This window comes from Amblyraja radiata, chromosome 22 (assembly GCF_010909765.2).
Source record: "Amblyraja radiata isolate CabotCenter1 chromosome 22, sAmbRad1.1.pri, whole genome shotgun sequence".
In the NCBI taxonomy this organism is placed as follows: Eukaryota; Metazoa; Chordata; class Chondrichthyes; order Rajiformes; family Rajidae; genus Amblyraja; species Amblyraja radiata.
Window position 1 is genome coordinate 39,166,393 of NC_045977.1, and position 13,694 is coordinate 39,180,086.

Consider the following 13,694-nt stretch of genomic DNA (forward strand, 5'->3'; position numbering starts at 1 on the left):
ACACATTAGTGAACATTGTTTCTTTGGCCGGTGCCAGACACTGGGTTTTCAATTTGTTGATATTCTGCCACCTGTCAGTTGATTAATTAAATATGAAGCATAAACCATCAACAACGTCTAAATAGACCAGAATAATGTTGCTAGGCAACGGCTGGCTTTATGTAAATAGGACGAGTAATATCCTCCATGTGAATACTGAGTTGGCAGTGGACCAGGCAGTAATGTCATTATATTGTGTCTTTTAAAAAAAGGGTAATTCAAATATTTTTCTTTTTCACCATTCTTTCGACAACCTAATTGGTTTGTGTGTATATTTGTATGTGTGTGTATGTTTGTGTGTGTGTGCATGAACGTGTTAGATGTGTGTGGTGAGGGTTTGTGTGTGTGTTTGTGTATGCACGTATGTTTTGGGTGTGTGGAGATGAGTGTGTGTGTGTGCGTGTGCGTACGCTGGTGTGTGTGTGTTAATTTATGCATATGCATGTTTGTGTGTGGATGTGCGTGTAATAGTGTGATACAGCACGGAAACAGGCCCTTTGGCCCGACTTCCCCACGCCGACCAACATGCCCCTCTGCACCAGTCCTACCTGCCCCGTGTTTAGCCCAAGTCTCTCCAAGCTTTTCATAAGATCATAAGTGATAGGAGTAGAATTGGGCCATTCGGCCCATCAAGTCCACTCTGCCATTCAATCATGGCTCATCTGTCTCTCCCTCCTAACCCTATTCTCCTGCTTTCTCCTCATAACTTCTGACACCCGTACTAATCAAGAATCTATCTATCTCTGCCTTAAGTATTTCCACTGGCTTGTCCTCCACAGCCTTCTGTGGCAAAGAATTCCACAGATTCACCACCCTGTGAATTTTTCCTATTCATGTACCTGTCCAAATGTCTCTTAAACGTTATAGTACCTGCCTCAACTACCTCCGCTGGCAGCTGGTCCCAATAACCTCCACCCTCTGTGGAAAAGGATCCAACCCAGGTCCCTATGAAACCTTTCCCCTCTTACCTTAAACCGAAGACCTCTGGTTCTTGATTCCCCAACTCTGGGTAAAAGACCCTGTACAGTCACCCTACCTATCTAATCCCTTCATGATTTTATACACCTCGATAAGATCACCCCTCAGCCTCCTGTGCTCCAAGGAATAAAGTCCTAGACTGCTCAACCTCTCTCTATCACTCTGGCCCTCAAGTCCTGGCAACATCATTGTGTGGGTGTATAATAACGAGGAACTGCAGGCGCTGGTTTATACCAAAGACAGGCACAAAATGCTGGAGTAACTCAGCGGCTCAGGCAGCATCCCTGGAGAACATGGATAGGCGGCATTTCGAATCGGAAACCCGAAACGTCACCTATCCATGTTCTCCAGAGACGCTGCCTGACCTGTTGAGTTTCTCCAGCATTTTAGACAATAGTCAATAGACAATAGACAATAGGTGCAGGAGTAGGCCATTCGGCCCTTCGAGACAGCACTGCCATTCAATGTGATCATGGCTGATCATCCCCAATCAGTTCCTGCCTTCTCCCCATATCCCCTGACTCCACTATTTTTAAGAGCCCTATCTAGCCTTGTCATTTTGTGTGTGTGTGTGTGCTGAATTTAGAAGACAGCGTAATTATTATACAAAAGAGTCTGACCCATTTAGGGGGTTTTCAGCGGTAGGGACAGTTCTGATTACACCCGTTTTAATTGGAAGCATTGGAACGCCTCTGTGCTGAGCTAGGATTACATTTAGAGGGACGATGTCCTACTTATTTTTTGTGAAGCAAAACAATGCTTATCTAAACTTTGTTTGTGGACGGCACACACAGAGGAATTCTGCACAATTATCTTCTTTCTTTCTCCAGAACAACGGAGCACTGCTTCCACATGTTCGACAGAATGGTGATCTATTTCTTCATCGCCGCCTCATATGCCCCCTGGTGAGTGAACAAAGAACTAAAGGTTGTGACTATAAGGGCGATAATTAGACAAACAGATGGCATCAACGTAGAGGCGGATGAAAGTACGGATGCTAGAATCTTGAGCAAATCACCCGTTCACACTAGTTCTGGTAACCAATATTCTCCACTCGCTCCTTACACACTGAGGGGAAATGTACAGAAGTCTATTGATCTACAAACCCGCACATTTTGGGGGATGTGGGAGAAAATGGAACACCCGAGGAATTTCACATTCCCAATCTGGTCTTTCTGTCCTGGGCCTCCTCCATTGTCAGAGTGAGGCCCAGCGCAAATTGGAGGAACAGCACCTCATATTTCGCTTGGGTAGTTTACACCCCAGCGGTATGAACATTGGCTTCTCTAACTTGCTTTCCCTCTCTCTCCACCCCCTCCCCCTTCCCAGTTCTCCCACCACTTACTGTCTCCGCCTACAATCTATCTTTGTCCCGACATCAGTCTGAAGAAGGGTCTCGACCCGAAACGTCACCCATTCCTCCTCTCCAGAGATGTGGCCTCACCCGCTGAGTTACTCCAGCATTGTGTGTCTGCACCCGAGGAAAACCCACGCAGTCACAGGGAGAACGTGCAAACTCCCCACAGACAGCACCCGAGGTCAGAATCGAACCTGGGTCTCTGGTGCTGTGAGGCAGCTGTTTCACCTGCTGCACCAGTGTGCCGCCCCCAATTAGTTCCATCTCGTCAGAAGACCATAAGGTCCTGGAACAATACAGCAGTTACTTCACACAGGAAGTACTTGTTCAGGCCATGGGGATTTATCTATTTTGATACACATTAAATCCTTCAATTGCTTCTCTTCAGTAACTCATATCTGATCTCAGACATCACAATCTAATTCCTTAGCTTCCGTGATCTTCTCCTCAGTGAAAACGGATGAGAACAATTGGTTTACAAAAAATGCTGGAGAAACTCAGCGGGTGAGGCAGCATCTATGGAGAGAAGGAATAGGCGACGTTTTGGGTCGAGACCCTTCTTACTTTGCATACAGCTTTATGTCGAGAGTCTTCTTTTTTTTTTTTCTCTCACTTTTGCGTGATTTATTCAGAAGGAACATTTATCCTCAAAATGTGACTTTTAATAAGTTTCCAAGAGAATTACCTACCAAAAACAGTTATTAAGTGTAAAAAGGAATTGCGGATGCTGGTACATACAGAAGATCGACACAAAGTACTGAAGTAATTCAGCGGGTCAGGTAGCATCTCTGGAGAAAATGGATAGTTGACATTCCGGGTTGGGACCCTTCTTCAGACATCCCAACCCGAAACGTCGCCGATCCATTTTCTCCGGAGATGCTGCCTGACCCGCTGAGTTACTCCAGCACTTTGTGTCTATCTTGTGTTATTTATTCAGCTAATTTATGTGTGGGTTCAAGACCACATTGGCAATTGCTTTAAATTTACAGTAATAATCCTTTCTTATTTTTCCACTTTCATGAATTACCCTGACGGCTTTAATACCAGGCTTGGTCTCCTAGGTAATGCAGTTATGAATTAAATTGCTAAATTTAGCAGGCTGCGGGATTTAAGTTTGCTCTATACCTTGCTGCTGAAAATTTGTGGTTTGCCTGATGGTTTATTTTATTGCTCAGGGATGAATTTCTCCTCATGAGTTTACAAATGAAGAAGTCTAATTGGAAAAAAACTAGCTTTATCCCTCCTGGGATATGACTATGGCATCAGCAAGGCCATTGGGACAGAGAGTGCATTAACCACATTCACTCCAACGTAGTCATAAGGGATAGATATAGAATTAGGCCATTCAGCTCATCAAGTCTACTCTGCCATTCAATCATGGCTGATCCATCTCTCCCTCCTAACCCCATTCTCCTGCCTTCTCCCCATAACCTCTGACACCTGTATTCAGTGCCAGCTTCAGGTTATTTTAAGACCAAGGGGTATATTCTTCATTTTTCCTGGGAGAATTATGTCTTTGGAAGAGACATTAGTTCACTTGTTCTTGCAAACACCCACGGGTAAGCTGGAGGTGTAGGGAGCAGTTGCAGATGCTGGTTTACATCGAAGGTAGACATGAAATGCTGGCAGTAACTCAGCGGGTCAGGCAGCATCTCTGGAGAAAATGGATAGGTGACGTTTCTGGTCAGAACCCTTCTTCTTCAAACTAAAGAAGTCTGAGGAAGCTGAATGGCAACTTTTTCACACAGAGGGTGATCTACCTCTCCCTCCTAACCCCATTCTCCTGCCTTCTCCCCATAACTTCTGACATTTAATAGGCATTTGGACAGGTACATAGATAGGAAGGTTTAGGGGGAATATGGGCTAAATGAAGGGAAATGGGACTGGCTTAGATGGGGCATCTTGGCCAGCACGGTCTAGTTGGGCCGAGCGGCCTGTTTCCATGCTGTATGACTCTACTACTGTTTCGTTCAACAGGCTGAATCTACGGGAGCTGGGTCCATGGGCATCTCACATGCGTTGGATCATTTGGATAATGGCCTGTGTAGGGACACTCTATGTATTTCTGTTTCACGAAAGGTGAGTAACTCGACCAACTGAATGTGAAGTAGAGGGTGCAGAGAAAATAGTGCGAGGGATGTACTCACCATGGTGTTGACGGATCTTGTTAAAGCTGGCAATAGCAGTTTCATGGCACTAATCTAGGCGAACAGAGGGCGAGATATGGGTTGTGCCCCACCTCCAGCTCGCTTATCCACACATCACATTATTTATCTACTTCCAGGAACAGAGTGTTTTTCAAAAACCGCCCAGAAGCACACACTGACTGTTAAATCTGGAGTCACAAGAAACTGCAGAATCTTGAGCAAAACACAAAGTGCTGGAGTAACTCTGTGAGTCAGGCAGCATCTCTGGAGGACATGGATGGATAGGCAATGTTTTGGGTCAGGATCCTTTTTCAGAGATTGTAGTGGGGGGGGGAGAAAGCTGGGAAAAAAAGATTGGGGGGGGGAACGGGACAAAGTCTGGTAAGTGATAGGTGGATACAGGTGAGAGGGCTTGGTTCTTGGTTCTGGGTCCTCCAAAATATTCCAAATAGAATTTAAACTGGAGGTGGCGGAGGGTGGGTTTCATTGGCAGATGGATGGGTAAAGTATTTCTGAAGTTTGCAGGGAATGGTTTTACCAATTTCTGGTAAGTCAAAGTCTCACAAACGTCTTAGAGATGCTTGTCATATATAAGTAGGGGGTAAAAAGCTGGAAGAGAGGGGGAGGTGTGACAAAGCCAGACAAGTGATAGGTGACGGGGGGAGGGGGGGGGGGAGGGGGAGGGGGGGGATTAGATTGCCAGACGAGTGGTCAAAGACCAGGGATGAAAAGACAAAAGGTTGTGAGGTCATGGGTGAAGCAACATGAAATGTGAAGCCAGAGGAGGTGATTTAGATGGAAGGGGGGGGGGGGGCAGGTCAGGCAGCATCTCTGGAGAAAAAGAATAGGTGATGTTTCACGTCAGAACCCTCCTTCACACTGAAAGTAGAGGTGGGGTGGGGGCAGGGGGGGGGGGGGGGGGGGACGGGACAAAAAATGGGACGAGGCCCATTCTCTGGATACTTTCAAGAGAGAGCTAGATAGGGCTCTTCAAGGGATATGGGGAAAAGGCAGGAAGGGGTACTGATTGTGGATGATCAGTCATGATCACATTGCCTGGCAGTGCTGGCTCGAAGGGCCGAATGGCCTACTTCTGCACCTATTGTCTATTGTCGATTCAATATTCATGCTGTTGGATTGAATATTAGAACTGAGGTTATTAATTTCATCTTTTTTGTTTATTAGATGTTACCTAAATGTATTGTGCTTACAGGCTTGTAATGCTGATGATGCAAGTTATAATTTCACTGTTCCTATATTGCCACAGATGGCAATAGCAAATTCTTGATTCTCTCTTTAGACTCTTGATGGTGGTGAATCTGTGGAGTTCTTTGCCACAGAAGGTTGTGGAGACAAAGTCGGTGGATATATTTAAATCAGAGATAGATAGATTCTTGATTAGTATGGGTGTCTGGGGTTATGGGGAGAAGGCAGGAGAATGGGGTTAGGAGGGAGAGATAGATCAGCCATGATTGAATGGCGGAGTAGACTTGATGGGCCGAATGGCTCCTATCACTTATGATCTTATGATGTTATGACGTTGATCTGTGGAGGGAATCAGTCACGGTGGCACAGCGGTAGAGTTGCTGCCTTACAGCAAAAATGCAGCGCCAGAGACCTGGGTTCGATCCCGACTACGGGTGCTGTCTGTATGGAGTTTGTATGTTCCCCGCGTGATCTGCGTGGGTTTTCTACGAGATCTTCGGTTTCCTCCCACACTCGAAAGACGTGCAGGTTTGTAGTTTAATTGGCTTGATTAATTGGCTTGATAAAATGTAAAATTGTCCAAGTTGGCGATATGCAGAGTACTGCCCTGCCGACTACAAAATACTGAAGGTTCAGAAGGAATGGACCGGTGATGTTACAGGTTGAGACTATTCCACAGACTAACGGCTCTTCAGAATCAGTCTGAATAAGGGTCCCGATCTGAAAAGCCTTCAATCCATTACCTCCACAGATGCTGCCTGACCCGCTGAGTTCCTCCAGTACTCTGTTTTACTGAATGTTAAGCCTACTCTGCCCCCTGGAGGCTAGTCTGAGAACAGTATTTAACACAGCCCAGTACATCTTCCTAATTGGAACCTCTTGCATGTTCCAAGAATGTTCAGTTCACATCATTATTTTGATGGAAATTTTATTTTTTTAAGCTTCGGTAAATACTACTACCTCAAAAATACTTCCATTTGTGATGACATGACTAGGAGAATAAAAAGTAAACAACATTGATCAGAAAACATTAATATGTAGATCGTACTGTCCTAGATTTAATAACATAAAGGATGGTGCAGCGGTAGAGTTGGTGCCTCACAAGCACCAGAAACCCGGGTTTGATCCGGACTACGGGTGCTTTCTTTACAGAGTTTGTACGTTCTCCCCGTGACCTGCGTGGGTTTTCTCTGGGTAGCCAATTAACCTACAAACCTGTACATTGTTGGAGTGTGGGAGGAAACCGGAGCTACTGGAGAAACCCCAGGCCTGTTATTGCTGCTGCAAGCAAGAATTTCCTTGTTCCGTTGTCAGTACATATAATAATTAAACGTTCTTGACTCCTAACTCTTGAAGTTATTGAATGCAAAATGTAAATAGATTTTCTCCACACACAACCTAGTGGCTGTGCTGCAGTCGTTTTATTTGTAAATATTGATTTTATTAGAAGCAATTGTACAAGGAGAAAGTAATCGACATAACAATTATACAATTTTCGTACTGCTTCACTTTTAACATTTTATAAACTAATAACTAAATCGGAAAAAAGGAAGAAAGGGAAAGAAAGAAGGAAAGAAAAAGAAAAGAAAGAATTTCGAGAAAGCCGCGAAAAAAAAAAAAGAAAAACCCCAGAACTAACGAAGAAGTGAAAGAAGGGGAGATATATCCCACTGCCCTTCCATACGCCCGCTCACCCGACCCGAGCGTCATTTTGAGTTTGTGTTCAATCAGTGGTGCACTAGTTTATTATCAATTTGTGATAATGCGACACTAATGTTAAGACCAGGTGGACTATCACAGTTACAACCAAACACAATCATTAATGGTCACACACTATTGTGTATTATATAGAACAGTGATTCCCAACCTGGGGCCATAACCATGGCAAATTTCAGGTGGGCCACAGAAAAATTTGGGGATTTAGGGGGCCATCGGCTCAATGAAGGGGGCACCAGAGCTACCACCCTGTTGCCTCCTAAATTTCACTTCTAATAAATTTAAATCTATGTAGTTGAAATATATTTTTAATGTATGATCATAAATGGTTGTTTTATTGAACCCACAAAATATTTTTGATGTTTGTGGAATAGAATAAAAGAGAATATATGTGCAATTAATAGACACTGATATTTTTATGGAAGGTATTATAATATTGAAGTACTTTTGTTCCGCTAATAATGTCAGGGGGGGGGCACAGAAAAATTAAAAGATCCCAAGGGGGCCATGAGCTAAAAAAGGTTGGGAACCACTGATATAGAACATAGAACAGTACAGCACAGGAACAGGCCCTTCGGCCCACAATGTCTATGCTGAACATGATGCCAAGACCAATTCTATCTACCTGCACATAATCCATGTCACTCCTTTCTCTGCATATCATGTGCCTCTCAAAAGTCTTGTAAGTCCACTATCGTATCTGCCTCCACCACCACCCCCAGCAGCACAATCCAGGCACTGTGTGCAAAAAAAACCTTGCCCCGCACATGTCCTTTGTATTGTGGAGGTCTTGCTCTCCCTTTGAACTGTGCGAGAGGACAATCTTCAGGCTAACTCCTTTTCAGCAATAACAATCTCGATCGATCACAGTCCAATTTGTATTCGAATTCCAAGACGTTATAAAAAAAACATTTTCCATTTGTTTGTGCAAATTATTTTGTTTCATATTTTGATGGAGCCATTTTAATGCTGCCCATCCGAGGTTAATGGACCGTGGTTACAATCAGCCTGAATTTAACATTCCTCGATATAAAACATGCTCTTGCCACCTAACAAATCATCTAAATGTCAGTGCGTCATCAGCTTCCTCATGAATAGCAAAACATAAAACTCCACCATCAGTAAATCCTCTTTCAACTTTCTTCACCCCTATATTCCAATATTATTACAACTTGTTTTCTCACGTTCATTCATTTTCTTCATTATTGGATGTTGTGCTTTGTGATTTTTGCATTGCCTGTAATCAATGCCTTTGGATAGACTCACAATGCTAGAGTAACTCAGCGGGACAGGCAGCATCTCTGGAGCTTGCTCTATCCTTAGTTGACTGGGAGAGTGAGAATGAGAAAGATCGCCTGTTCTAAAGTCCCATTGAATTGGAGGTACTCTGGCCTTCATCTGATTTTTCTCTGGTCCACTTCAATCTACTATGACCCACTTTCCCTTTGACCTCTTCCTCCTTTAGTTGGTCCATTTACAAAGTTTATGTTGTTTAATCAAGATACTGAATTAAAAGTTGCAGGAAGGTGATCATAATCATAGAGTCATACAGCATGGAAACAGGCCCTTCAGCCCAACTTCCCCATGCCGACCAAGATATAATGCTAGTCCCACCATCCCACATTTGGCCCTTATCCCTCTAAACTTTCCCTATCCATGTACTTGTTCAAAAGTGGTTTAAATGATGTTACAGCAACTACCTTGCACCTAAGTTCACTCTTGATGTACCCAATATATTAATTCTCAAAATTCTCTCCACCCCATCCCTGTCTCTCTGGCCGCTTTGCAGGTACAAAATCGTGGAAATGATCTGCTACATGGTGATGGGCATCTTTCCTGCACTCGTCATTCTCTCCATGGTAAGAAGTTCCAAAACTGATCCATTCGGTGTGACGGAATTTTCAATACATTGTCTATTTATTTATCCTTCTCATGCAGTGAAGCCCACAATGTCCTTCGACCCACAATGTCCATGTGTAACATGATGTCAAGATAAACAAACCTCATCTGCAAGCACGTGATCCATATCTCTCCATTCCTTGCATATCCATCTTAAAGACTCTTAAATGCCACTATCATGGCACCTCCACCACCACCACCCCTGGCACCGCGTTCCACACACCCTCCTCACTATGTGTAAAGAAACTCGCACTGCTCGGCTCCATTAAACTTTCCCCCTCTCACCGTAAAGCTAAGCCCACTACTCTTTGACATTTCCCCCCCTTGGACTGTCTGACTGTCCACCTTCTTCTGCAGTTGTATAGGGCTCTGGTGAGACCACATCTGGAGTATTGTGTACAGTTTTGGTCTCCTAATTTGAGGGACATCCTTGTGATTGAGGCAGTGCAGCATAGGTTCGCGAGATTGATCCCTGGGATGGCGGGACTGTCATATGAGGAAAGATTGAAAAGATTGGGCTTGTATTCACTGGAGTTTAGAAGGACGAGGGGATATCTTATAGAAACATATAAAATTATAAAAGGACTAGACAAGCTAGATGCAGGAAAAATGTTCCTAATATTGTGTGTGCCCAGAACCAGGTGCCACAGTCTTAGAATAAAGGGGAGGTCATTTAAGACTGAGGTGAGAAAAAACAGAGAGTTGTGAATTTATGGAATTCCCTGCCACAGAGGGCAGTGGAGGCCAAGTCACTGGATGGATTTAAGAGAGAGTTAGATAGAGCTCTAGGGGCTAGTGGAGTCAAGCGATATGGGGAGAAGGCAGGCACGGGTTATTGATAGGGGACGATCAGCCATGATCACAATGAATGGTGGTGCTGGCTCGAAGGGTCAAATGGCCTCCTCCTGCACCTATTTTCTATGTTTCTATGTTATCTATGCCTCAACATCTATCATATCTCCTTTCAACCTCCAGCAGTCTAGAGAAAATAATCCAAGTTTCTTCAACCTTTCCTTGTAGCTTATACCCACTAATCCAGGCAGCATTCTGGTAAACCTCTTCTGCACCCTCTCCAAACGCCCACATTCTTCCTGTAGTGGAATTGTACAGAATACTCCAAATGGCAGAGATGGTGTTGGAGTGTCCACCGTGACAATTTACTCAGGCTTCTTAACTGAGACTTCAGTCCACAAGCCTAAAGGCGACGGCTTGGACACGCTAGAGGCAGGAAACATGTTCCCGATGTTGGGGGAGTCCAGAACCAGGCGCCACAGTTCAAGAATAAGGAGTAAGCCATTTAGAACGGAGGTGAGGAAACACTTTTTCTCACAGAGAGTGGTGAGTCTGTGGAATTCTCTGCCTCAGATGGCGGTGGAGGCCGGTTCTCTGGATGCTTTCAAGAGAGAGCTAGATAGGGCTCTTAAAAATAGCGGAGTCAGGGGATATGGGGAGAAGGCAGGAACGGGGTACTGATTGGGGATGATCAGCCATGATCACATTGAATGGCGGTGCTGGCTCGAAGAGCCAAATGGCCTACTCCTGCACCTATTGTCTATTGTCTATTGTCTAATTGAGGCACAATTGTTTCTTAATTTAAAAAAATTGAATGGTTGTGTCGAAGCCTCCAGAGGAACCAGTCAGAAATTGAATTTATTGATACTATATATATTTGTCTTTAAAACATGTTATCCATTTCTCATTTAGCTCCGAATTAAAATGAATGATCAAATTATTAAGTGATTCCTACTCATGGGACCATGCCGTGCCCAAAATGATGCATTATTTCTTGAAATTGCAACAGTAATTATAATTTAAAACTACTTTGCAAATTGTTTTGCGCATGTTCATGAAAACTGTTGATGTTCTTTGAAGTTTGGTGAGGGGACCGTTGCCAAGGTGCAAATTGATAAATTACAAGTTCGGCCATCTGCTTCTCCTAAAAAGGTGCATGCAATTTAATTATAACATTGACAAGGAATTGCTTGGATTAGTGAGTATTAGATATAAGGAGAGGTTGGACAGACTTTGATTGTTATCTCTGAATTAGAATTAGAATTAGAATTTCCTTTATTGTCATTCAGACCTTACGGTCTGAACGAAATTTCGTGCCTGCAGTCATACATACAATAATAAACAACAATAAACACAAATTAACATCCACCACAGTGAGTCCTCCAAGCACCTCCTCACTGTGATGGAGGCAAAAATCTTAGGGCTGCAGTCTCTTCCCTCCTCTTCTCCCTCTGTGCGTCGGAGGCTGAGGGGAGACCTGATAGAAGTATATAACATTATGAGAGGTATAGATATTGTAGACAGTTAGAAACAAAGAACTGCAGATGCTGGTTTATAACAATGCTCGGCACAAATGTCTGAAGAAGGGCTCCAACCCAAAATGTCACCCATCCATTTTCTCCAGAGATACTGCCTAACCCGCTGAGTTACTCCAGCACTTTGTGTTTATCTTTGTAGACAGTTAGAATATATTTCCCAGAGTGGAAATGCAAAGTCCTGAGGGTGTAACTTTAAGGTGACAGGGGCAACGTTTTAAAGGAGATGTGTGGGGCAAGTTTTTTACACATGGGTGAGTGATGGGTGCCTGGAACATACTGCCAGGGGTGACGGTGGAGGCAAATACGATAGAGGCATTTAAGAGGCTTTTGGATAGGCACATGGATATGTTGCGATTTGAAGAATATGGATCACGTGCAGACAGAGGGGATTAGTTTAACTTGGCATCACATTGAGCGTGGACATTGTGGGCCGAAGGGCCTGTTCCTGTGCTATACTGTTCCGTTAGCAAAATGGTTTATTGAAATAAAGGTTTTTTTTTTGTTCTCTTGAGTCAGCCTAACACTGAAGGACTGTTTGAACTGCTGGTGGGTGGTTTCTTCTACTGCCTGGGAATGTTGTTCTTCAAGAGCGACGGGCGGATTCCATTTGCGCACGCAATCTGGCACCTCTTTGTGGCGATCGGAGCAGGGATCCATTACTACGCCATCTGGAGGTACCTGTACCGCCCGCAGTCCTGGAGATGAAGACATCCCTTGGGGTCAGATGGTGACCTGTGATGGACATTACCTGTGGGACAAACCACGGCAACAATAACCAGACGTTGCAACAATCTCTGGGCCATGCAATCGATGAGTGAAGGTCACTGCCAGATTGTCCAAGACTCTTCGCCTACCTCTTAGCACCAAAGTACCAGTTCCTTGGCCAGTATTAAGCTCACAAACATCTCCACATGTACAAATATCAGTGTTAACGTGACTGCACTCGTTATCAGAGCTGCACCGCATTGGCTTATTATTGGCTGTGTCTTCTGTTAGATACAGTTACATCTTAAATGACATTTTTCGGTGAAAAGAGTGCAAGTGCAGATCATATATCCTAGAAGGGTCTGTATTATTATGAAGCTCATTATGAGAGGGATTCGCTTGAAACTTGAATGGTTGAAAACCCATGGAAGTATCTGGTTTAGGTTAATTATTGTTGCGTGTATCGAGGTACAGTGAAAAGTTTTATTTTGCATGCTATCCAGTCAATAGGTCAGCGCAATGGTGCAGTCGTAAGAGCTGCTGACTCACAGCGCCAGAAACCCAGGTTCAATCCTGACCTCAGGTGCTGTCTGTGTGGAGTTTGCACGTTCTCCCTGTGACCACGTGGGTTTCTTCCAGGTGCTCCGGTTTCCTCCCACACCTCAATGACGTGTGGGTTTGTAGGTTAACTGTAAACTGCCTCAAATGTGTAGGAAGTGGATGAGAAAATTGGGTAGTATGAACGGTTGCTCACTAGTTGGCATGGGCATGGTGGGCCGAAGGGCCTGCTCCCATGCTGTATGTTTAAGCTAAACTAAATCAGATAACACTATACGTAAATATAATCAAGTCAAACTCAAGTACAGTAAGGAGGGCAAAGGGGAAAATCCAGAGTGCAGAATAAAGTTGAATTACTTTGGTAGAATGGTTGGCAAATATGTGACATCCGGCTTCAGGAAACTGCAGGACTGGAGAAAAACAGTATTGTAGCTGACAGAATCACTGCCCCACAGCCCTGGAGTCCCAGGTTCAATGCTGAGCTCGGGCACTGCCTGCGTGGTGTGTGCACACTGGGTATTTTCCTGCTGCTCCAGTTTCCTTCCACATCAGAGGCCCCAAATCATACAGATTGGTAGTTTAATTAGCTACGGTAAATTGCCCCAAGTATACAGGTGTGTAGTTAAAACATGAGGGGAGTTGATGCAAATGTTGGGAGAATAAAAATGGGGTTAATGTAGGATTAACATAAGTTGATGCCCGTGGTCTCAGAAGGCTTGAGGGCCTATTTCCGTGCTCTATCTCTCTATGATCATGAAA

The 13,694-nt window shown here is 44.1% G+C and overlaps 1 protein-coding gene across 2 annotated transcripts in view; it reads left to right on the forward strand.

The window, feature by feature from the left end:
* mmd2 (monocyte to macrophage differentiation associated 2) overlaps positions 1–12,942 on the forward strand; it is a 39,706-nt gene extending 26,764 nt beyond the window's left edge. For both annotated transcript variants that reach the window (XM_033041124.1, XM_033041122.1), the window contains 4 exons: positions 1,848–1,922; positions 4,352–4,453; positions 9,233–9,302; positions 12,189–12,942. In XM_033041124.1, coding sequence (XP_032897015.1) covers positions 1,848–1,922; positions 4,352–4,453; positions 9,233–9,302; positions 12,189–12,377 — 436 coding nt within the window. In that variant the 3' untranslated portion in view covers positions 12,378–12,942. The remainder of the gene's footprint in view (positions 1–1,847; positions 1,923–4,351; positions 4,454–9,232; positions 9,303–12,188) is intronic.
* The last annotated feature ends 752 nt before the right edge of the window (positions 12,943–13,694 follow it).